General features: G+C 36.8%; 1 protein-coding gene across 2 annotated transcripts in view; it reads right to left on the minus strand.

Moving 5' to 3' along the window:
* LOC126966813 (alanine aminotransferase 1) overlaps nt 1-27,490 on the minus strand; it is a 50,530-nt gene that overhangs the window by 19,920 nt on the left and 3,120 nt on the right. For both annotated transcript variants that reach the window (XM_050811072.1, XM_050811079.1), the window contains exons 3-4: nt 3,338-3,427; nt 3,066-3,160 (exon numbers count right to left, since the gene is read on the minus strand). In XM_050811072.1, coding sequence (XP_050667029.1) covers nt 3,066-3,160; nt 3,338-3,427 — 185 coding nt within the window. The remainder of the gene's footprint in view (nt 1-3,065; nt 3,161-3,337; nt 3,428-27,490) is intronic.

The following is a 27,490-nucleotide window of genomic DNA, read 5'->3' on the forward strand; positions in this document are numbered from 1 at the left end:
CTAGATTGATTGCATCAGATGCACATATTCTGGAATTTTCTAGATTATTCCCGAGATTTTCAGAAATTTATAGAAGTTTAAATTTAGTTAGAGAAGGACACATGTATATTATTTCACATTTTTGCCACCCGGGGACCGAGGGGTATTTGCCATCCCAACGGGAATTTGATCGAAGTTGCGGATGATAGAGAAAACCGTCGACATACTTACGAATATTAGCATTTTATATAATATATATTAATATTAAGATTTCAAATTTTAACTCTTTCTTTATTCTTAACCCTGTGCAAATTACGACTTAGCGACATTGAGACGAACGGAAGCGTCGACTTAAGCACAATGTTGCAGTGTTCGCAATCAATACAAATCACGTGATCAAACCCGCCTTGTTTGCCGCATTTATACACATGCGGAATAAACACGGCGATTACATTATTTTAACACCTTTTATTAGAAAAATCAAGTCTTATTTGTATGACATTTTAAGTCAGTCTTCATTCCATAAAAAAACATCATCGGACCAGCACATTATTATAGTATTTAATAGACATATTTTTTTTAAATTTTAAGTTATATTTAAGCATGCATTTAATAATGCAGACACTGCAATGTTAAAAAGATTATATATAGATTACTTGATATTTTTCTATTCAAATTAATATGTACTTATTAGGTAATCCTTAATAAATATGCTCAATAGATGCTAGGTGGTCGCCCATGTTCAAAAATATCGGGGTTAATCACCCCGAGTCTAACAAACAGCGATTTCTGAACGTGTGCATCTGAGTAGCAGTGTCAGTTGAGTCTACGGAAAGAATAATCTGATATAGGTTACGTCGGATGCCCACGACACCTCGGGAGTAATCACGATATACTTACAAAGTTTCTTTATTAGCAAGGTATGTATGATTCAATTTCAGTCATATTTCGTGTGGTTAATTTGATATTTGTTTGGAGAAAATTTGTTGAACATAAGATTAAAAGATATCTGAGAATCGACAGGTGTTTGGCCTGAATATTTACTACGACGCAACTGAAATAGAAGTGGACTGGAGGCACGCAGAAGTAGGCAACGCATAGTTCCAAAGATATCACTGAGTGGTTTTCTCGGAATAGCAAAAGAGCAAAGGAAGGCGAAGAAAAGGATGTTCAGATGAAATCTATGACATAGCTGTTGAAGATAGGCAAGGCACAGTATATTGTAATAATTTAGGAAAAACCTTTGGCAAATAACAAACTGACGCACAACCGGCTAGCTGCTACAGATAAATGAGACATTTTTATTTAAAATTATTGTTGTAAAGTGGCTAGTGAATCGTTTTGGAAATAAGGCTGAATTGTCTTAAGTTTCTGTTGTAATCTTGACGTATCCTTGGGCTTCGAGTGGATTGACCTTTACTGAGCAGGGCGTTAAAATTTACCATGCCTTGTGCGAATCTCTAGTTTCTTACATGTGGAGAGGTGCTGCAAAAACTCAGTTGATAACAGTAGAAAGAGCTCAAGGAGCCATCCTTAAGGGGAGTCAATTCTGTTCATTCTTGTATCCTACCTCTGATTTATATCAAGACAGTTATGTACTAACTGTGAGGCAACTCTTCATTCATTAATGTTACGATTTCATGGTCTGGTTGATGTGAAAGACACCAATGAAGCCCAAAATAGATGTATTAAATATAAACTATTTATCGTACCAATATTTAATACATTCTTCATAAATAAATTCCCATGTTATTTAGGTAGCTTTTTGTTTAATAATATAAATAAAGAGCTAAAACTACATACAGTTAACTATTAAAAAAGAAAAAAACTTCTATTTGAATGGCTGGAACATTTGGACTACACTGAAACTGAAAAATTACTTAATATTTTACGATAAAAAAATTCTACAATACATACACCAAGTCACTACACACACACCTTCACATAACCATCATCCACACTAACACCAATTACTTTCTTTATCTAATTAAGTTTTGTTTATTTAATTAAGTTTCAATATGATATATTTATTTTTTGTATATTTTCTCCATCATTATAACCATGTGCATTGGTAGCCCGGTGACTTGCAGCACAGGTATTCGTTACCTATTTCAAGCGCCGGTCTCTCACAATTAAAACAATGTTTCAATATAGATTTTAATAAACTTTGTATACCATGTTTTTATTGTGAGATAAAAAAATAATATTTTGAATTTTTTTTTAATTTAAATAATATTTTTTATTTTATCTTCTATGGTATGATGGTGATACTGCACATTCGGTCGCATATTTTAAGTCGGTGTGGAGGTACATTTACTTGTTACGCCCATAATTCGATCGTTAGAGACCGCAACATACTCGTTAATCGACCTATTTGTAGTAGAAGGGAATTCTTATCTATTAAGTGCCTCTAAAAAAATGTAACATACACACACACACATACGTTCACTCATACACCCACAGATATCCTGTTCTATAATATTTTTGTTTTATTATATATTAGATAGACTTTATTAGATTATTATAGACTTAAATTCTGAACCCAAGATTTTTGATACTGTTAATGTTAATTCATATGAGTGTGGCCTTTTGGCATTGGTGTTTCTCACTTAATAGGTCACATCCACTATGTTGTACCATTTTCGTTACTGAAATAAACATAATTCAATTTTTCAATCAACGCCGACAAGAACCTATCAACAATAAAAAAAAATATTGAAAGTAGGTAGGCGTTACTTTGCGGAAATCCATAATTATCCAATTATTTTTTTCAGTTTTCTTTAGTGTTAATTCCGCCTATATTTGTCTTTAAACAATTCGACACGTGTTTTGCCTCTACACGAGCCATCCTCAGGACATGTTGACTCGCCAAACTCTGGCACGAGAGTTAGTTACACGGTAGTTACCGATACCTATAGAATAAACGCAGACATTCGACAAAACATGATATCACAGTTAATAATTGGTACTTTACGCCTTTAATTTTACCAAATAATCAAAGTATTTCACTTAGACACCTAACAGCTAAATTAGCTGAAATGTATTATTGGCTACATTGAAAAAAGTGGAAGTACAGAAATACCTACCCCATAGCGCCCAATAACAATTTGGCTCGCTCCTTGACATCTTCAGGGAAATCTCCTTTCTCGATCAGATCAGGATACGCAACGCACGCCAACACCTGAACCACAAACAGTCAAACATGACTTCCATCATAATAAAAATTATTTCAAAGACATCGTGCAAGCTAGTAAAATAGTTTTCGTGAAGATGTTTATGGGCCAAGAAGCGCGGAGAAATTCTCCTCGGAGGTTTAACTTTTCAATGAACAGTTGAAGTACTTAGAGAATTTAATTACCTGTCTGATGAATGTGATAGGAACTTGCTGCATCGCGTGTGCATCGCCGATGTTCGCACGGATCACCTTTTTAAACGGTTTGCTCGCACCCTGAAACAGACAATGTGTTAATATTTTGACAGTGTTTAATTATGTGCATCACTATTTAACTGACACTTGAAATAATAATTAACTATTTTTATGGGAAAATGTTAACGATATAGTACAATTAATGCTGACCCGGCAAACGTTTTTTTTGACGACCGATATAGCCGAACGGTTAGTGGCCCAGACCACTAAGCTAGATGTCCCGGGTTCGAATCCCGGCAGGTGCAATCATTTATATTATGATGAATATGGATGTTTGTTTCCGAGTCATGGATGTTTATATGTATTTACGTATGTTTAAGTAGGTACGTGATCCAAGCCAACGTGCACAATGCCGAATGGCTTGGATCACGTTCCACAGACTAGGTAGGGCGATCTGTGCATAATTTTGCATTGGCGTATGGTCTGTCCCAATTGGTTGAGTCGCCAACGCGGCTCCCGGATGTGGATAGCCACATGCCGTCCTTATTAGATCTTCTGCTGACTACACATCCCGATAGTTACCAGGTCTTTGTCGACGCCCCTCTCGGAACGTCCGACCATTGCCTGGTCACACCCGACCCTCGATCATACCCGACCGGAACACGCAAGTTCTGGTCGTTGTCGAAAGCTGCTCTTGGTAACTTCAACCAGCCGTCCATGCCGCCGTTGCACATGAGGAATGACACCCTGGCCCATACGGCAAAATAGAAAGCCGAGCACCTGTGCGCTCTTTTCGCCTCCAACTCGACTCTTGACGACAACGGAAAAACACCGCCGACCATCCCGCGGTGTCAGAGCTCTATGCCTGAAGTACAGTTCAGTTTTTTTTTGCTGTGGCAACCCTAAGGCATAGTTCAAAATTGAACTTCTCCCAATTAATTTTAATAAATTTAATTGTTAATAGTATTTAATCTAGCATAAATTTTTGTTCAATTGAAGTAAAATAAATTATTAAAACTCAGTGTATATAGAAACAAGTGTTATTGTGTGTTACATTAAATAACTTTAGTTTATTGTGCGTCTCCCGTGATCCGTCAGCTGTTATAAAAATGATGACCCGAGGAATTAAAGCCCGCCAAACTGAGGAACAGCTCCAACTAACCCTCGTGGAGCTCAGAAAGTACAAGGGACAATACGAACAGCTGCTTAAAGAAAGGGACGACAGTGAAATTGAGGTTATAGACATTATAAATAAAAATAAAAATTTAAAATCAGATTTATGTCAATTGCACATTGAAAACTCAAAGTTATTAGAAGAAAACAAAAACCTGCGTGCAATGGTCAATGGGTTTGAGCAGTATAGAGTAGAATACGAGGAAACCTTAGATCTGGTAGTAAAATTAAAATCCCAGCTATGTGAAGCTGAGGAAGTTATAAACTCTCTTAAAACATCAGATGAAGGTTCCAAGGCTTCTCAAACCCAGTGCCTATTTAATGAGTTGGTTGGAACAGCCCCAGATTTAGTCTCACCAGACCAAATACCCAATAGTAAATCAACTAATGTTAGTGTGGGCGCTGTGGCTTTCCACCCAGCTCATTTAAGTAAAAATAAATTTAAGAAGTATGTTAGATTACAAAAATTCAATAGAAAAAACAATAACATTGTAAACAAAAACAAAATTTCATGTGCAAAATTTTCTAAACTATACCGGGAAAGAAATCAGCTGAAATTACAAACTGAAGAACTCTGTATAGATTTGGAAAATATTAGAAGAGATTATAAGGAAAGTGTGAGCTTCTCTTCAGTCTCAGCTATTAACATTACAAAAAATCTAGATCATGTGTCTCAACAATATGAGATTTCTCAAAAAGACATAGCAGAACACATAATGGCTATGGATGAATTGATTGAGTTAAGCACATATAACACAGAGTGTTTTAATTCAATCACTAAAATGTATAATAATTGCAACTGTCAGTTTTCTCCGGGCCCTTCGCGCAAAAAAAGTGACATAAAATCAATTTCACACTTCTCCAGGTATTGAAAATCAACATCCACAAATACTTTCTTCCCATAAGAAACATATAAAAATCTACAGCGATGATCTGGGAAGAAATATGGGGTTGATTTTTCATAAAATAAGTAAAGGGCAGTCAGTAACAAATATATGCATGCCAGGGGCAACTTATTATCAAATTATTAAAAGAATTATTAATGATACTCACTGCAATAATACTTCTATTATTGTTATGATTGGGAGAAGAGGTAATTTAAATAAAAAAAAAATACAAAAACTGTACAGTACTCAAATACCTTAAAAATAGAAAATCTTATAATATTCAAATTTCCATACATGCCTGATTTGCCACAGGAAAACAAAATAAGATATAATTTGAACAATATGTTAACCCTATTGTCTAATTCTAATTATTTGACATGTAATGATAATAAATTATCTAGTAAAATACAGATAATAGACATAAATAATATAATTAATTATAAAAAATGTAATATATTGACATTTGATAGGTTACACCTATCTAATTACTATAAAAGACACATAGCAAAATCGCTATCATATTATTTATTTTATAACTCGGCCAACTATTTGGCAATCCCGTCTCCTGCTTCTTTTGAGCAGGTTAGTTGTAAGTTGATAAGCACTGCTTCTATTGAGCAGTGTGATAGCTTTTTGGACTCCGCTTCTATTGAGCGGAGTAATGTTTTGGTAACCACTGCTTCTATTGAGCAGAGTATTAATTTAATAACCACTGCTCCTATTGAGCAGTGTACTAATTTACGTAAAGATTTGGAATATTTTCCAAAAAATTAAACAATAAGACAATAGGGGACTCCTCTAGCAATGTAAAAACAAGTAATTTAACATGTACTAGAATAAGTAATTATTGTAAAATTGCAAACCTGATGCACCAAAACATGCAAGGATTATTTGGTAAAGAACTTGAACTGGAGTTATTTATGGATCATAAAGATATACATATTTTATGTTTAAGACAGAGCACTGGCTAAGAAAATATGAGCTCATCTTTAACTTCAGTGGTCATGAGGGGGCAAGTGCGTTTTGCAGAGAAAAGGCTACACGTGGCGGTTCTCTTATACTTGTAAGTAAATTATTTAAATTCAAAGAACGTGAAGATATCGTAGGCCTCTCTGTTGAACGTACCATTGAAATAGTCTGTGCAGAGCTCGATCGCGCCATTGAATTATTTGAAAGTGTATTGGTGGAGGTTTTATTAAAATTATGGAAGTCGAAGAAGTATATCTTGATATATGGTGATTTTAATATTAATTTATTAGAAAAATCCACCACCAGTATTAGATTCAGATCTTTGTTCAAATCATATGATTTAACCAATATTTTCTTAGAACCTACTAGAGTAACCGGCACGTCCAAAAGCTGTATTGATAACATATTTTCAAATTATAAACCCATTTCTCAGGCAATAAACCAACTGAGTTCAGACCACTTTGGCCAGTTAGCATCTTTTAATATTGTGGTCAATAAATGTTCTAAAATTAAAAAGTTTACGTTTGTTCCTGTGAATAATAGGCGGATGGAGAAATATAGAGGTAATGTGTCAGTTAAAATTTGGATTTATTGAAACATAATATTAATCCTAATGAAATGTGTAATATGTTATTTAAAATAATTAAAACAGAGTTTGCTTCTACTTCTACTTCAAAGACAGTCAAATCAGGTGGTCTCTTGTCATTTAATGATTGGGCAACAGCTGGCATTCATAGGAGCAGACAAAGGCTATATGAACTATATAGTGAGAGATCATTATATAATCATGATGCAACTTTTCTCAAGTATGTTAAAAAATACTCTAAATTATTTAAAAGTGTTTGTTCTATTGCAAAGTCTATGCATATCAGACAGATAATTAAAAATGCACCGAATAAAATAAAGATGACTTGGAATGTGATTAACTGGGAATCTGGAAGAGTGAAAGACCGCAACATTGAATATAATTTATCAATAAACAATACTATAATTCAATCTCAGCAGGAAGTTGCTTCTGCTTTTGAGAATTTTTTTCTGACATTCGAGTTTCTATCACAAGCACTCTTGTTTCCTCCACCAGTGTTGCTGAGTCACTTCTTCTGGAAAATGTTAAAGAATGCCAACAAACATTCAATTTTAGTTTTGTTAGCCCTGGAGAAATAATTAAAACTTTTAAGTCTCTCGACATGAAAAAAACTGCTGATATATGGGGCATTTCTGTTAAAATAATAAGTTCAATAATTGATGTCGTAGCACCATATCTTGCAATAGTATTTAATAATTGTATTAATCGTGGCGTGGTTCCTGACCTTCTGAAACATAGTAAAATCACACCAATATTTAAGTCGGGATGCTCTTCTGACCCGAACAACTATCGTCCTGTGTCGGTTTTGCCGACCCTTAGTAAAATTTTTGAAAAAATAATTTTAAGCCAAATGCTTACTTACTTTAACTCTCATAAGTTACTTCATTTGAAACAATTTGGCTTTACTAGGGGACGTTAAGCAACGGATGCAGGTGTTGAGCTGATCAAGAATATTTTTGATGCCTGGGAGGAATCGCAGAATGCACTTGGCATCTTCTGTGATTTATCTAAGGCATTTGATTGTGTTCAACATTCAACGCTGGTCAGGAAGCTATACCACTATGGCATAAAAGGAACTGCGCTCGATCTTCTGACTTCATATTTAAACAATATAATTCAGAGAGTCGACGTGAATGGCAGGAGATCTCCTGGGACTCCTCTCAGTATGGGGGTACCACAAGGGTCTATTCTTGGACCGTTCCTCTTCCTTATCTATATAAATGATCTTCCTAATCTTATAGAGAAAAAACATTAGGTAATATTGTTTGCGGATGACACTTCACTGATTTTCAAAGTGAAAAGAAACCAAGCTATGTCTGACGAAGTGAACGATATTTTATCTGACATCGTGTACTGGTTTAGCGCTAATAACCTATTGTTAAATAGCAAGAAAACTAAATACATTAAATTTACCGTACCAAATGTCAAGAATGTAAATGCAAATGTTTTGTTAAACGGAGAGGTGATAGAACCGGTGGAATCTGCTATATTTCTTGGCATAACTCTAGATTCCAAATTACAATGGGGCCCCCATATTGAAGGATTGGCGAACAGACTTAGTTCTGCAGCATACGCGGTTAAAAAAATTAGACAATTAACTGACACAGATACGGCGCGACTAGTATACTTTAGTTATTTCCATAGTATTATGTCCTATGGTATATTGCTATGGGGCAACGCTGCCGATATTAATACAATATTTGTGCTGCAGAAGAGGGCTATTCGCGCTATTTATAACCTAGGTCCTAGAGAATCATTGAGAGCAAAATTCAAAGAAATTCAACATCTTGACTGTTGCTTCTCAATATATTCTTGATAATGTAATGTATATTCATAGGCACATAACTGAATTTGCCAGAATAACCATAATGTTAACACCAGGAACAGACATAAACTGATGATGCCTACTACTCGGCTAAGTCTTTTGTGGGGCGATGTATATGCTTTTACAACAAGATCCCAGAAAATGTTCAAAACAAAAGTATTACGTTATTCAAAAGAATTGTTAAAAAACGTTTGTGTGGTAAAGGTTACTATAACATAAATGACTTTCTTAATGATACCACAGATTGGGAATGGAGCGACCGCCCTCAGGCTATTAAATAATAAGTTTAATTGTACAATGTTACTTTGTAAATGTTAGTTTAATTGTAAAACATATTTTTGATGGGAAAAAAAAGCCCGCTGAGTTTGTTGCGCCAATTCTTATCAGGCCTGAGGCATTCATTTTGGAATGGGTGGTAGATTTTTTGACTTTCAATAAGTGATTTCACATCCTATTTTGAATAAAAAATATTTGAATTTGACAGAAAACTGTTAGGCGATCTCTGTTTTCGTTGGACGTCAGGAAGTCGAGCGGGCCGGATGGCATTTCTCCAATCGTGCTTAGAACATGTGCCCCTGAGTTGACGCCGGTGCTAACGCGATTATTCCGGCACTCTTATTCAAAAGGCGTAGTCCCTGACTCATGGAAGTCAGCCCTTGTCCATCCGATCCAAAAAAAGAAGACAGTTAGGATCCGGCGAACTACAGGCCTATTGCTATCACCTCCCTGCTCTCCAAAATCATGGAGAGCATAATTAGCCGCCAGCTTTTAGTATACCTAGAGGGTCACCAGTTGATCAACGACCGACAGTACGGCTTTCGCCATGGACGGTCGGCAGGTGATCTTCTGGTATACCTAACACATAGATGGGCGGCGGCTATTGAAATCAAGGGGGAAGGCCTGGCAGTTAGCCTGGATATAGCGAAGGCCTTTGATCGTGTATGGCACAAGGCGCTCCTCTCAAAACTTCCATCATTTGGGCTTCCCGAGAGCTTGTGCAAGTGGACCTCCAGCTTCCTCACTGGGCGTAGCATACAGGTCGTTGTCGACGGATATTGCTCGAACCCGAAGCCCGTGAATGCTGGAGTGCCCCAAGGCTGTGTGCTATCTCCTACGTTGTTTCTTCTGCATATCAATGATATGTTGAACACCTCCAACATGCATTGCTATGCAGATGACAGCACTGGTGATGCCGTATACACGGGCCATGCAGGTCTCTCTCGGGAAATCGTCGACCAGTGCCGGGAGAAACTTGTGTCTTCTATCGAGTCCTCTCTCGATAAGGTCGCGGAATGGGGTAAATTGAACCTTGTCCAATTTAACCCCCAGAAGACTCAAGTTTGCGCGTTTACCACTAAAAAAACCCCATTTGTCGTATCACCGCTCTTCGAGAACACTTCTCTTAAAGCCGCGCCTAGTATCGGAATACTGGGTCTCGAAAACTCGAGCGATTGCGAATTCCGTGGCCATCTGGAGGGCAAAGCCAAATTGGCTTCGAAGAAGCTGGGCGTCATCAATAGAGCACCGCAATACTTCAAGCCGGCCCACATTCTAGTGCTCTACAAAGAGCAGGTCCGGCCACACATGGAGTATTGCTATCATCTCTGGTCTGGTGCACCCCAGTATCTGCTCGATCCATTTGACCGCGTGCAACGTAGAGCAGCTCGAATTATCGGGCACTCAGTGCTCTGTGAACGGCTGGATCACTTGGCGTTGCGTAGAGACGTCGCTTCATTGTGTGTCTTCTACCGCATTTATCACGGGGAGTGTTCCGAAGAGCTGTTTAACCTGATTCCTGCCGCCTAATTTCACCTTCGCACGACACGCCACAAGTGAGGAGATCATGCCCACCATCTGGATGTGTGGCGGTTCTCCACAGTGCGGTTTTCAAGAAGCTTTCTCCCTCGTAATACAAAGCTGTGATATGAGCTTCCTTGTGCGGTGTTTCCGGGGCGATACGACATGGGTACCTTCAAAAAAAGCGCGTACACCTTCCTTAAAGGCCGGCAACACTCTTGTGGTTCCTCTGGTGTTGCAAGAGAATGTGGGCGGCGGTGATCACCTAACACCAGGTGACCCGTACGCTCGTTTGTCCTCCTATTCGATAAAAAAAAAGTATATTGTATTAAATACATCGTTGTCTAGTACCCATAGTGCAGGCTATGCCTAGTTTGGGACAAGATAATTTGTGTAAAAGTGTGTCAATGTAAATAAAAAAAATATGTAAAATAATGAAGCTAATGGTAATTGATACGTCTTGACCATTATAACGCAGTGCCGCTCAGGATTCTTGAAAAACCCAAAAATTCTGAGCGGCACTGCAATTGCGCTCGTCACCTTGAGACATAAGATGTTAAGTCTCAGTCTCGTTCTCGCTTCACGGCAGAAGTAAGCGCCGTTGTGGTATATCTAGCCGGCATTCTGTGCAAAGGAGCCTCCCACTGGTAAAACATTGTTTTTGCAATATAAATTAAGTACCCCGTGCCCGCTCAATGTATGAATTGTTATATGTAATGAAATGTCATTGACTGAATTATATTTATTTGTATTGCGAAGGTATTTCTTAGTCAAAAAGATATAATAAAAATATACTAAATTATATAATATATACTAAAATCAACCTCGAAGCCCTGAACGAATTTCACAGCGACATATGCGGGAGCATACGGACGTGGGTCGCAAAGACTACGCAAAAACAGTCGCGAGGCATCTCCTAAGGAGACTCGTACCTCGGACTCGGCTGAGTGCTTGTGGGAAGGAGAGAGGATGAGGATGAAATGATGAAGATGAAAAAAATGAGAAGACCACACGCCGGCGAGTGCGGTGATGTATTGTGTAATGTATGTAAGTTATAAATAATGTGTGTATGTGTGTGATTTTTTTTTTCTGATGGGAAAAATACTTTTACGTATCATAAGATCAAGATCGTATTGATCTCGTATGTCGGACTCGGTTTGAAGACCAATACCGACTAAAAAACCGCCTCTTCTTCTATCTCCTTAGCCCCCATGGAATCACCACAAGTCATTTCTTCACGGGGGGAGAATCTAGCTTTTGCTATTTCGAACTAAAAACTATAAATTTACTGCAGTGGCTTTTCTTGCCCTCTCTAACCTCGGCTAGTCTTTTAGTATTTCTGCAGCGTGTGCACTAGTTGCATCCCAGGCTACTTCAGAAGTAAGCATTACGCTGATAAGGTTATCAGTTGTAATGCTTGTACCTACTGTCTTCTCCCATTTGTCCCGAGCTGTTATGTATCGATGGCATTTAAAAAATACATGATTCGCATCTTCGATTGCGTCTGTGCAGTTTGGGCAATCTGGGCAATCTGGGGAGTCCTCGTGTTTAAATCTGTGGAGGACTGACTGTAACGTCCGTAGCCAGAGATCATCTGGCCACGATGCATGGGGAGCATGGGGAGGTTAACTACTAGGTAGTGTACTCCCCATCAGGTGCAATTTCGGGTATCAGGCGGTAGGTCCAACTTCCCTTGAAGTACTCCAGCGTTCTTGCCATCGTTGCAAACTCTTCGGTTTTTGTTTGTTTTTTAGTTCAGCTGGGAACATTGAGGTTTCCGTCTTCTTGTGATGAAACATCGCTCTACGTTCTTCAGCCAGTATGTCTGGGGGTAGGGTTCCAGCTATGACAAAGGCAGCTTCGCCCGAGACTATACGGAAAGCGCTCGTTACGCGGAGAGCACTCAGTCTTTAAACTGGTGTGACTTTTCGTTGTACCTCTTGCTTTGCTAGTGCTTCTGACCAGGTGGCTACTCCGTACATCATTATTGACGTAAATACCAATGCAAGAACCCTTCTTCTTTTTTGTTTTGGAGCACCTACATTTGGTATGAGCTTGGCTAGCTTTGGTACAACGACAGACACTTTGTCTGCAGCATACTCAGCCTGCTTCTAAAAATTTAGGCGTGTGTCTATCATCAAACCGAGGTAGCGTATGAAAGGTTGAGAGGTGATCTCGTAGTTTCCTACTTTTAATGATACTGTTTCTGTTCTTTTTCTACTGGTGATGAGGACGGCTTCCGTTTTGTGCTCTGCGAGCTTAAGGCCTACTAGGTCCAACCATTTACGCACTACAGCAAAGGTCTCATCAAATCTCCACTTAATTTCCTCCACGTGTTTTGATACGATGACAAAAGCCATGTCATCTGCAATGGCGACAAGTTCTGTATCGAGTGGAAGATACTGTTTTAAAAACCCATCGTACATTATGTTCCAAAAGAGAGACGGGCCCAACACAGAGCCTTGGATGCCTCCTGTGATCTGGTATTGTAATAATCCAGACGCGGTCTCATATGCAAGGACCCTGTTTGAGAAATAGCTGGCCACGATTCTTTGTAAATACATCGGGACATTCAATTCAGCAAGACGGTACATGATGACCTCCCGGCGGACTGAATTAAATGCATTTTTGATGTCTAAGGTCAAGCCACAAGACAGTATTTCTTAGTCCCTCCTTTCCACCTAGAGCTAGAGATTGCTTGTTTTGTTGTACTTGCCAAATTGGTTGTCTGCCAGTTGAGGCTCTGCTATGAAATCGATTCTTTCGAGCATGATCCGTTCAAAAGTCTTCCCTATACTGTCCCTATCCTGTTCCCTATACGGTTTGTTTCCTTTAGGGATGAGGACAAGTTTTTGGAGCTTCCATTTTGCAGGAAAAGTGCCACTTTTAAGACAGGTGTTGAAAAGTTTGATAAATAGGGGGGTGAAGATTTGATAGCTCATTTAAGGGCTACGTTAGGGATGCCATCAGGCCCAAGAGCCTATTTATTACCAAACTTATGGCAAGCACGTAATACTTCGTCCTCTGTCTCCCATTTGCGTGTTGGCATACTCAAACCTGTACAGTTTCTGTTTGGGAAAAATTGTAGTTACAATGTTGCTGATATGCGTGTGTGTGTGGATGTGCATGTATGTGCGTCTTTGTCTAGTGAGTGGAGTGAAACGATAACAGGAGGAAGACTAACGTCTCGTCGGGTATCAAATCAATGTGTGTGCTTGGTTGTTTCTCATTTGCGGGCCGCTGGCCATCGTCAGTGACGAGTGCCAGCGGTTTGCTGTGTTTGACCGCGCCTACGCTTGCGAAGGAGGTTTGTATTTTGCGGGCCGCTGGACATCGTCAGAGTGACGAGTGCCAGCCGGATTGCTGTGGTTTACCGCGCCTACGCTTGCGAAGCAGGTTTGTATTTAGCGTGCCGTTGGCCATCGTCAGAGTGACGAGTGCCAGCCGGTTTGCTGTGGTTGACGGAGCCTACGCCTGCGAAGGCGGTTTGTATGCGTTTGAGTCGGTGTGTGTGTGGGTGTCGGGTTCGCGATAGTAATGTCGTCATCCGGGTCTACCATGAAATACCGGGGGTGTCTTAATGGGTTACGACTATAGTGAAACGGCGTGTCTACAATACCATACCATATTATATCACACCTGCATTACATCTTTTTATAGCGTGTTTTAACATATAAGGCGCGCCATCTAGTAGCGGCCACCGAAACTAAGTGAAAAACTTGAACACGTGAATTAAACACCGATCGGTATTATCGATCAGTAGTTTTCCCACCATAACCGAAGGAAAAAAACGGCTCTCCATTTATTACTGTAGATAGAGATATGGTCGTAAAGCCACCCATATATCTATAACAAAGACTTAAATATACGTCTATACGCTAATATATTCTAAGTCAGCCATTACAATGCAGCGCCTTATAGGACGAAGAAAAAATTCTGAGTGGTATATATTAAGTTTTCTGAGTCCAGTTTTTACAGCTAGGCACGCAGCTATAGCTGGACACAAAAAAATCTTGCACACGATTGAGTAATTAACGTTTGAATATTTTTGTGGCCTCACTTTACATATTTTGTAAATAAATTAATCTGTAGAAAACTGAAGCTGTAAATATGTTGATTTAAAAGAGTGCCAATGAGTTTCTTGCCACTTTTTCTCATCAAAGCTCAACCTTTTCCGAATTGCTGGTACACGGTAAGTGGCATTACATAATATTATACAACAAAGTCCTCCGCCGAGTCTGTCTGTCTCTCTGTTCGCGATAAACTCAATAACAGCTGCACTGATGCTGTTTTCACCAATGGATAGTTTGGTTCTCGAGGAAGGTTTTAGTATATAAGTAATTTGTTAAGTTTTGTTTACATTAACGATATTTGTTGCAGGTGTCGGAAAAAATAAGCCGTCTGGGAGCTTTCAACAAAAACGTTGTATAAACCGTTTGAGACTACCAGATTTCCACTTTCGAAATGTCTTTATGTCCGATTTAAGTAATTAATCATGTTTTATCTCAGACAGCTCAGATAGTAATAAAAATGTGAAGTCATTTCAAAAAAGCTTCTTTATAATAAGTAATATTTTTATTTTGCATTCATATAATATTATGAGATAGCTTATTGTCACTCAGTAGGCAATGGAGGGCTATGCTCAGAGTTCCCTGTGAGATCGACTCGGAAATGAGGAGATCCGTAGCAGAACCAAAGTCACCGACATTGCCCAGATGTTTGCGAAACTGAAGTGGCAGTGGTCAGACACATTGCTCGACGAACAGATGGCCCTTGGGGCGGTAAAGTCTTTGAATGGCGACCACGTACCGGAAGACGTACTATGTACCCCCCACAAGATGGATCTATGATCTGGTCAAGTTTGCCGGAATAGATTGGATGAGGGTAGCGCTCCTCGTGGCGATCTTTGGAGGAGGGCGTTCGATAGCCGTAATCTATTTTCATACCACTATTCTCTTTATTAATTTATATGGAAATACGTTAGCCGGGTCAGCTAGTTAATTATAAAAAAAATGTAACGTACGTTACCAGAGGGAGGCTCCTTTGCACAGGATGCCAGGTAGATTATGGGTACCACAACGGCGCCTATTACTGCCGTGAAGCAGTAATGTGTAAGCAAGTGACATTACTGGGCAAATGAGACTTAACATCTTATGTCTCAAGGTGACCAGCGCAATTGTAGTGCCGCTCAGAATTTTAAGATTTTCAAGGATCCTGAACGGCACTGCGTTGTAATGGGCTGGACGTCCTGCTCGTATCGTCCCTTATTTTCATAAAAAAAGGTTACGCAAACACCTTCTGTAAAAATTACAGTTACAATTACCCGATTAGGATTGAATGCTTTTTGAAGGATTAATCCTTCAAAATTATTTAATTTAGTCGGATATTCATCTGTTCCCTAGTAACTGCATCGCTATCTGTCATCGGTATAACATTACGAGCGCCGCGATACCGACATCTTGTCAACAACTAATATATTATCATTGTACAGCGTCTTATCAGCTCGATGATCTCATAAATACTTCGAGCTGTATCAGCTTGCAGAAACAATTCTTATCTCAAAAAGTTGCCATTAATCGCTATTTGATCAACGACCGACAGTATCTTATCTACCTACGGCTTTCACTATTATGTCGATTGACTGGCGATTTAGAATAGGCATAGAGAGAATTTTTTTTTTTATTGAACGAAGCGAAGCGAAGCTAAGCGGAACTCCCACCGGGTGGATTGATTTCTGTGTTAAATTGTTTCTCGGCCATTTCCAGACACCGATTTTAATAATTTTTGGAGTCTTAGAAAGCTATCGAAATTTTTTAGGTTATTGTCGAGACAGAATTTTGAATTTCGACTTGATTCAATTATTATAATTAAAAACAAACATGATTTACAAATTATTCTAAATTAGTACCTAAGCGCTATTTATATTCATTTAAAAATTGAGCCGATTGATCAAATCACAATAAATTTTAATTGTAACACTGCTATCAATCGAGAGTGATTCGACTGCCAGGTTCTTAGTTAATGAATTTGCAAATCAGCACAAGTTCCTCATGTGACCAAATAAGGCGCTATTTCCTCATGTTTAAATATGGCACCAAATTCCAAAAGATTGTTTTTGTATGGATTAATTTTGTTTTGTTTTTGTACACAGACTTAATTTACCTCGCTTGGCTCAAATATATGTCGCAGCGAAGCGGTACGACGAGTGACGGCGGCATTCTAGTTACTTTTGACCCATGAAAAATATATATATTTTTTTTAATTATTTATACAAATGTTAAAAATATTTTCGATAGAGATTTAATAGTAGATTGTTAACCGAGGGTCGAAAGAATCAATTCCCGAGGTATTTAGACGGCTATAGTCCGAGTAGGAATTGATTTTTTTACCCGTGTTAAACACTCTAGTTTTCATTTCGAATATGAGGAAAATAAAACTATTTGTTTATCTAAACTATTCATAGATAATATGTAATAATATTAGTAGTACCTATTTAAAATTAATTGTCAAATTATTACAATTTATGTCGCCTTTTTGAATTTTAAATATGGAACTCACCGCGTAATTGTTGCGACTTATTCCGCTCAAAGAAGTTTGTGTTAAGTTCACACTAGCTGTTTAGAAAGTCACATGGCCGCAGCATTTTTTTTTTTTAGTTTTTCTTTTACATAAAACTCTACACAGCTCACAGCAGTTCTATTTTTAAAGTTCATTCCGGCCCTTGGTTGGGAAGTAATTTGTATGAGTTTTTCCCCTTTCTGTGGAGGGAAGCAACATTTTCTACCCAATAATCAGATCAAAACAACAATACTTTCCGAGTATGAGAAATGAAAAAATATTTTATTGCTTATACCTGTTTTGTAATTGCCTTGCTTACGCGCTACATCAGCCTCTCTGTGTCCTGAATCATTATTTTTACTTTTATCAAGATAGTTAAGGAGACCAATGTTATTACTGCCGTGCTAATTGGACAATAAATAAATAAGACTGACGTTCATTAATGGATTTAAAATCATATTAGAAAAAAAAAAATATATATTTCAATTTATACGAGCGTGATACAGGGCACAGCTATTTATACAATAGAGCCAGTGGATATATATTATTATATAACTCAATGATATTCTATACATATAGACGTATCACGTCGTATAAAAACAAAGCCGAAATATGGAATACGCCAAAAACTACACCATAATAAGCTTCGACTGCCATATCTATGTGTGCACACTGAATGCGCGGTGACGGGGGCATAAGCGGGAGCGGCGAGCGAGGCATGCGGTGTCCAGGGGGGTGCAACTTCCCTACATTGGGCACATGAAAAAAAATGCATTGAAAGTGCTGCCACCTATTCTATTAGGTACGCTGCAACTTCACCACGATGGCAATAATTTAACATACATGATAGATGGAGCTAGTGATAGCAAAAAACTCACTTAACCTACTTATTAAATTCCCACATAACCAACGCAGACTTAGGCTGCGTTGGTATGCATGAGCATTCACCACCTCCCTCCCGTCGTTATCCCGGAGGGTAGCCCATTCCCTTGCTTGGGCGCAAAAAAAAAAAAAAAAAATCATTGAATGCCTCTCCTTATTTAAAGGTAAATGCTGAACTTTATAAGCGAATAAGAATTTCGACCGACACAAAACAAACATCAATAAGCATTCAAACGGTCTACAACAATAGTAAAAACTATAAACATAATTAGCGCCATCTAGCGACGGTACGCTAAGAGCGTAAAAATAACGCAGCGCCATCTCTTAGCCTGGGTACACTGATTTTACAAAAAAAAGACATTAGTTGCACATGTATCTCTAGTATATAGTGTATTATCTATGTCGGTGTCCACAGTGGGACGCGATCTCTCGTAGCGGTTCGAAGTATGTCAGGTATTGCAAACTATGGGCGAGGATTTAGTATTTTTACTTGACAGTCCGATTCTGAGATGGGAGGGGTTGGACATTAGAGATGGTGTACACGAAATAAATCAAAACAGAGAACAATGTGGTGATATTTTAATTTGTATGAAGAATTGAGGTTATACCCTAAAATTTAGTGTCCTGTGGATGTTTACTTTGCCATATAGGGGTTTCAGATTAATTTGCATTTATACACAATTCAGCTTATTTACCGCCATTTAACAAAAAAAAAAACAATATGCAGCCGCGCACACGCCGAGCGGTAAGACCGAACAGGTTTGTTATCCCGGCTATCCGCGCGCTAGGTCGCTCGCTGGCTAGGCTCGTAGTTTGGCCATAACGCGCGGGTCGGAACGTTTGAAACCTCCGCACGCTAACTCGCTCGAACCCGTCGCGCTTCCGCCTTAGTCACTTCAGTAAGGACGCAATGGCGCGTTTCATATGTTTGATATTTCGCGCCCGTCGTCGCATACGCGCTAGGCTCGCAGTATGGACGCACACTATACATTGGCGCATTTACTCAAGTTGTTTAAAACATTCTTGGTCAAAAAACAGCAATATTCAGTTGAGGTTTGATTCGGACAGTGACAGTTGAGACACGAACTAAGGAGAAAAGTGTGCTTACATTGTCTTTAAGCACACTTTTGCCGTTCCGCTATCAGACTGCGAGTGGTATGTCCTTATATGTGTACCTATAGAACGTCAATAATATAATTGCTATTATCGATATGGTCGGCAATATTCATAATGATAATAACAACGTTACCACACAACAGCTGTAGTTGAGGTAAGAACTATTGGACATGGAATTTAACAACACAACATTGTTTCTTTTCTTAACTTAGGATTGCTAATAGAAATAAATTTTTATTTATTATGATAAATGACACACTTATGAGGAATGACAATACCATAACATATTGCAACAACACTTGGTACACGTGATGAATCTACATCAGTTCGTAAAGGGGGCATTGACATGGGGAGAAGAATTGCCACGCCCGTCTGTTAAATCATATTTTAATAGCAAATTGCTTAGTATATTTAATATCATACTACTTTAAATACAATTTTTGGTAGCCTGCGTAGAACCAGTCAAGAAGCATACAATATCTTATTATTATTACTTCTATAAGATCATCTACACCAATGGTTAGCCTTCTTTGTCAAAGAAACTTTAATATACAGTAATCAGCCCTATAACGCCATATCCATATAACACGGGCATGCGTGGATTTCCTACATACATATTTCTGTACTGTGAAATTTATAATGATTTGTACAGTTCATAATTAGCTTCGCGTACAATTGTGTTATTACAAAATTAAAGTATTTTATTAAATTTGGCTATAAAATCTTAATAAAATAGTAAAACTAGGCCAACAATTGGAAATACTTGTTTCGAATTGTGATTATTACGAATTACAAGGACGTAAAAACGCGTAATACGGGAATATTCCTATAACGCGGAACCACTGCACCGCGTTGTAGGGGCGATTACCTGTATTTCTTGTATTCCTTTTTGTGCTCAGTGCTGAGTAAAACAATCTCAAATATTTGCAGCTTACGTCTAAACCACGCGTGTACTCCAGTATTTCCAGCTAAACCCAGAATTCGAGACATTCCTTTTGTAATTGTGGCCAAGATTAGTCAAACGTGGATCATATTTTGTTCTTCAGTTGCCCATGCAATATTCGTTGAGCAATTTTATACCTCCTGAAATTACCCACCCGATTTCCTTCAATTGTATATTAGTTAAACAGGAACATAGTACGTTTTTAATATATTTTATGTTTCACTAATTATCTCAATGCGTTCTGATGCATCAACTACTTACCTACTATTATTATCTTTATCTAAACTTGCATTAACCTTATCTCTTGAAGAGATTACTGAAAGATATATCTATATAAAGTACTTTGGAGGTGTTAATACATTTTTACTATTATATTACCTTGTTTTTATAACGTATATGAGATAAATTTTATGAACAGATTGTTACATCAACTGAAGTTGTAATAGGTTTCATAAAAATTGATAGTTCACTATCAATTTTTTCATTCAATTCACTACTACCGCTTCGGAAACAAAAGGCGCTTTGAGAGAGAAAGAAACGGCGGAAGAAGCGGCGAAAGAATCTCTCCCTGTATTATTTTTTGCGCTCTTTTTAATAAAATATACAATATTGTACTGCCATCGCTATTGCTATTAAATAATCATAATCTAGTCCCAGGCTGTCCGATCACTTAGATATTCAGCTGTGGAGTAGTAGGATTTACCACAAAACCATTTTTTAATAAAACATTTAAATTTATTTATAGATAATGCCTGAACTTACGTAACCGATGTGGCAATTGCATGACTACCCTACTTTATACGAAATTTGTTTAAATTATCTATTGTTTATGTTATTTAACAAAAAACTTGTTTAAAAAAAACTACGTTAAAACCGACTTCATTATCTGAAAAGTATCAAATAACTAAAAATTTACATTAATACACCTTTACCTTTAATATTAATAAAATGCTATTATTTAATGTGCAACCTATTGATAGGTTTTCAGTCGGTGCCAAGCCTTAAACAAAATTTTTAGTTATTTGATACTTTTCAGATAATGAAGTCGGTTTTATTAAACGTAGTTTTTTTTTTTATTTTTTACTTTTAAGTGTCAGTTAATAATCTTAATATATATAAATCTCGTGTCACAATGTTTGTCCTCAATGGACTCCTAAACCATTGAACGGATTTTAATGGGGATTACTTCATGGAGTGCAGTTTGGTCCAACTTAAGAGATAGGATAGTTTTTATTTCGTTTTGAGACCCATAAGTATTTTTAATTCCAATATTTGTTTTGTATGGACATATTTTCTATGAGGGAATTTAGTGACGCACGGTTTGACAGTTCCGCTATTAGACAATTTCATTATAGCAAGAGGGAGCATTTTTTACGAAATAATTCTTGATGTTTTGAAATATTATTGGCAAATTCCTATCAAACAGTATTTTTTTTTATTATCTACAGAACAACGTCTGTCGGGGCAGCTAGTTATAATATATAATCAACCTGAATGAAAAATAAAACATAAAAAAACAATTATATAATCAAGGTAAACAAAAAATTTCATAAAACATGTTCATAAAATGAAAACTACTGGGCCAAACTATGTAAAATTTTAATGGGACCAAATGGCATCTATTTTGCATCGAAATATATAGAAAAATTACGTAAATCAGATCATAAATCTCAGAGTAATCGGTGTACATACATTAAAAAAAATACCGATCGAATTGATGGCCTTTTTGAAGTCGGCTAAAAACAAAAGCGTCGACGTTGACAAGTCTTTTGTTGACAATACTACACACAATAGCACAAATGGCCGAATACTAGATCTAGCCTTGAGTAACAATGAACGTCAAATATCATGCTGTGCGTCTCCCCTTACTCCGGAAGATCCTCACCACAATGCAATCGAAATAATATTCCCTCTTCGTCGCACAATATATTTAAAGGCGAATATTCAATCCAAGTTCATTTTTAATGCAGCGAATTTCGACACCATAAGTAAAGTATTAAGGGAGGTAGACTGGAATATAATGCACGGAATGAATACGGATGAAGCAGTTGGTTATTTTTATAATATCTTGCAACGTCTAGTTAAACACTACGTACCTCAAAAAAAGGTTTATAAGGATAAGTTTCCACCCTGGTACTCTCGAATTTTAATGAAAGTTATTAGAGAAAAATTAAGGGCCCATTCAAGATGGAAAAAATTTAACAACCCCCGCGATTTCCAGGAGTTTAAACTATGGCGTAAGATCGTCAGTAGATTACAAACTGAATGTTACAATAAATATATGGGTCATTATAAGTTAAGAGGTACTTTCGATGGCCAGGACAAAAAAAAAATACTTTTTCAATTCAAACTACATAATTGACCTATTCATTACTTAAAACAAAATCTTTTCTACATGGTCACTCAAATTTATTACACTAATTGACGTAGTTTAGTCACATTAAGCCTTAATATATGAAAATTGTCTCTCCCCTGGTTTGTCCCCCAACCGACTTTATTTATTAACCAATAATTAGAAACGTCTTAAAACTGTATAATTTCTTTAGCATCGTTAATTCTACACAGAAAGACAACTCAGGAACAGTGTGTTACAAGTAAAATTGGTTATATTGAAATTTTTCATAAAAATGTGAACGTCGAAATTTGTCCTTCGTACCTATTTCGTGTCTCGTCCCCTGGCTTTTTGTTTTTGTTTAAAAATTAGTTTTGTTTTGCTAGTCGGTTGAAATTGTGAACTTGAGTACATAGAACGTAACGTGAAGGTAGCAGCAAGCTGTGCACAAGCCGACTGCGCCGCCATTTTGTCGACCATTCTAGTCACGCCACTCGCTTGTTGTAGATGTGTTGAGTCTTTCTTTCAGTCTTTCCTCTGGTAAGAGGAATTTAAAAAATTATCAATTATTTGTTAATGTACTAATATATATTTAAATATTCACTATGAATAGTGCCTACATTGTTACGTGTAGTTGCGAATTGCGTACGAGAAATACTTTAACAGCTATTTTAGATATCAATCAAAAATGTATCTCCACTGGCCCTTTTGATGGCAGGGGAGATACTTAATGTCCAGACGAGATACATTTGCATGTATTTTCATTAATACTTCTACCATTTTCTCTCAACGTTTACTATAATTTAATATAACTTCTTTTACAGAAAAAAATGGCATCCCGAAAAAAAAATGACGCGTGAAGAACGGCTCGAAAAAAGAAGGATAGCAGAACGATTACGATACCAAAAATTTTTAAATTACACGGATAAATACGCTCAACAAAGAGTTAAAGAAAAGGAAAACAATGAAAAAAAGAAAGAAAAAGGAAATATTAAGACAGTGGAGCAAATGACAGCAGCGAAAGGCTAGAAAAGTATGGAGAGAAAAGGCGAAAATTCGTAGACATCGTTTAAAACTCCAAAATATAAACAATGCTCCTGTTACACAACCATGTTTAGATAATAAAGACCCACCACCCCCTCAAAATACAAATAGTCGAGCGCATGCAGCGCAGCAAAAGTCAATTCGAGCAAGAAAAGCAAGAAACCTGACAATAAGAAAACAAGAGGCAGAAATAGCTCAACTTAGATCTCGCCTCAAACGCTACAAAAAACAAATACAACTGATCAAAAAACCAACAATTAGCACACCAAACACCAAAATAAATTCACTGCAGCATTCTGTACCTACTAAAAGCATTACAACCAAACTGCAGAATGAAGATCCAAAGCCATCAACATCCGGAAGAAAAATATTCAACAATTTGTGCTAGTCAAACTTCAAGATAGAAGAATAGAATATCGTTGTATTGCTATGTGCACGGGTGTTGAAGAAAATGATGAAGTTGAAGTTTTATGTTGTAAAATCTGTGATGAAACTGGAAAAATCTTCAGAATTAATAATGACGATATTTCTTTTATAACCTGGGATCAGATTATAAACGAACTACCTACTCCTAACTTAAAAATGAGAGGGCAGCGTATTCTTTATGCTTTTACTGAATCCGTTCACGTCTTTGAACGCGGGTTTTAGAAAAACAAAAGCAATTTTTTTACCTTTATAAATTAAAAATAGTATTTTTATAGTTTAAGTACAAGCAAAGTTTAATAGTGTTATTTAAAAGATAAGTTTTTGTTTCATTTTTTTTCATTATTGTCTATTTAAGTTACATATGTATTTGTGTTTTGACGTAAAGGAAAAGCAAGATCCTTTTCACATTTTGTACCTCGCGCTTAAGAAAACTTTAATTTTATAAGTAAAGACTGCAGAGAAATGAAAAGTCTGATTATAAATAATTTATAATTAAAATAAAAATTAATAAATAGATTCTTAAAATAACCTTGTTTTTATGTGTCTATCTCTCCCCTGTTTATGAAGTATCGTCTCCTGTGCATCTTGTCTCTCCCCTGTACTGAGTATTTCCCCTGGTCACTTATAAAACGAGATAAAACCAACAAATTGACTGGTCACTTTGTAAACGTTTTCAACTTAAAAGTTTCTATCAAAAAAATGTACACTTAATAAAATCTATTAAAAATGCCATGTCGTCTTCTTCTTACAACATATTACCTCTTAACTAATGACCCATATAAAATGTTCTGAAGATAACATAAAAGTAGCCCCAAAATACTTTTGAAGCTTCATAAAGTTAAATTTTCTTCGAATGACGTGCCGAACTACATGTTATAGGATGGTAATGTATCCACTGACGGTGAAATCATTTGCAATTATTTTAATGAATATTTTCACTCTGTTTTCGTACCAGTGAATAACTCCTTTAGTGCAACTATCCCATCCAATGTTGGTTATCATGTTGACTCTCCCGTATTTACGGGACACATTTGTGTCTGATATCTATATTACGTTATAATACAAAAACACCTAAAAAATGTTGATGTAACAAAAAGCGCTGACGGAATACATCCTCTCTTTATATCTAAACTTTCGAATGAATTATCTATACCTATATTTATAATTTTTTTAAATCATTATCAGAAAGATGTTTTCCTTCAATTTGGAAAAAGGCTCTTATTACTCCCATCAATAAAGGAGGTGATGAGCACGATATACGACAGTATAGGCCCATCTCCAAATTATCTATATTAAGTAAAATATTGGAAAAATTGTAACTAACGAGTTGTCGGCGTTGATCTCCCAACAAATATCATAAGAGCAACATGGCTTTTACCGAGGAAGAAGTGTTCATACCAATCTTGTATTTAATATATACATATTATATCCTTAATGCTATGGATTCAGGATATCAATTTGATACGGTGTATACGGATTTCTCCAAAGCTTTCGATAAATTAAACCATACCACGCTAGTTAATAAATTGTCGAAATTCGGTTTACACGGGGACTTACTTCGTTGGTTGTTGGTTCTTATATTTCCAATCGTAGCGAAGCTGTTGCACTAAAGGGTTATACATCCAGGTACCTTGACATCTCTTCGGGTATTCCACAGGGCTCACATTTAGGGCCTTTTATGTTTGTACTATACGTTAATGATATAGAGAAGTGTTTTAGGAACTCTCATCATATTTTGCTCTATGCAGATGATACAAAGATATATAAAATAATCAAATCTCGAGAAGATTGCGTTTAGTTACAATCAGACTTACAAAGATATGAATTATTTTGTGAAAACGACCAACTTTTCATAAATCCTGATAAATGTTATTCAATAACATTTGCTCGGAAACGTAATTTAATTGTTTTTGATTACTTTCTTTCGAGTAAGAAACTACAACATGTCAACAGTATTAAGGACCTAGGTGTAACCCTTGATTCTCAATTAAACTTTAATCTTCATATCGACAACAATTCCTCTAAGGCTTCTAAGCAATTAGAAATGGTATTACGTCTGTCAAAACCATCAAGGCAACCAAATTCACTCAAAATTCTTTACTACGCTTTCATCCGCAGTATCCTCGAGTTTGCTTGCGTTATTTGGAACCCTCAGTACGAGGTTCATATCGCTCGTATTGAAGGTATACAAAATAAGTTCTTAAAAGTAATGGAAATACCGGACTGGGCATATTTTTATCGATTATGCCACTACGTTACAATTGCACCGAATATCCTCACTAATTAACAGAAAAAACTATGTCTATCAAATTTTTCTATTTAAAATTATTAAGAGTAAGATTGACTTAGCATCTTTGTTAAATCTAATTAAATTTATAACACCGCGAATCTCTCCTCGTTCTAAGACTACTATTTTTGTATCACCTTATAGAAGCAATAATGCAGGAAATACATTTGTGAGGCGCTCTTGTAGTTTTTACAATACATTTTACTGAAATTGATATATTTTCATTAAATATACAAATACATAAGAAAATAGTAGGTGATATTATACTCAATGTAAAAAATTGTTAACTATAAATAATAAAATCATTGTTGTTGTGTCCTGTTCTTAACTATACTATTATAACTTTTTCAATTTTCGTTTTGTATATTGTAATTTTGTAGTTTTCACTTTTGGTTTATAATATCTTTGTTGTTTTTTGTTTCGCATTATTGTCTCGTCCCTTATTTTCATAAAAAATGAATATATAGTTGTGCTGAATGTGTCAGTCCAACATAATAAAAGTAAACATTAACTGTATTATTAGCGGCAAGGTCACAGAGAACGGAACCTAGTTAACACAGTCGAAGCAATTAGTGTGTTGGTGTGACGACCGGCATAGGTTTAATGTGTACTTAACATAGCTTCTGGTCATAATAAATTGCAAATATATTTGAAAGTTACGCCCAGTATTAAGGTGAAGAATGCTTCAATACTGGCTTCTTTACAAAAGAGATGAAACACAATACTACTTTAAATACAAGCTATTAAAAACAAAGCAGGCTAAGTAGCACTTTATGTATCATAATATTTCTTCAACTAATATATTCTACTGCAGTGAACATTCATAAAATTTATCAGAACATGTGGCTTATCAACGTCACACATTGGTCGAAACTGGCTCGAGTACGCTCACTTGGACGTAGTATTAGTTCGTTTTAGTTGTCGTATTAGTTGCCGCATATTACGACTACGTTTGCGGTATCTAGTTGGAGCGCAGCGGATACCAATTCTTTATCCATGTAATTATATATGTTTACTTTTTTTTTGAGCTTATCGATATGAGATGGGGTTGTAATCCTCACGTGGGCTAATACACTTTCCTGTATGTATAATGTATTAATATTCTATTGCTTATATTTATTTCGCTGATCCAATTTATATTTATTGTTATATGCGGTTATATTCGTTGTACGCGGTCAAATGGAAGGAGCTGGTACTGGGGAGCGCCCGCCCAGAGGTGAGAACAACCATGTGAAGCCGAATTCGACATGGGACATGTTGGCACAGCCTGTTTTGTTGTGTAGGAGCATACCCTGTGCTGTCGTCTGCATAGCAATGAA

The sequence above is a fragment of the Leptidea sinapis genome, chromosome 1 (assembly GCF_905404315.1).
Source record: "Leptidea sinapis chromosome 1, ilLepSina1.1, whole genome shotgun sequence".
Classification (NCBI taxonomy): domain Eukaryota; kingdom Metazoa; phylum Arthropoda; class Insecta; order Lepidoptera; family Pieridae; genus Leptidea; species Leptidea sinapis.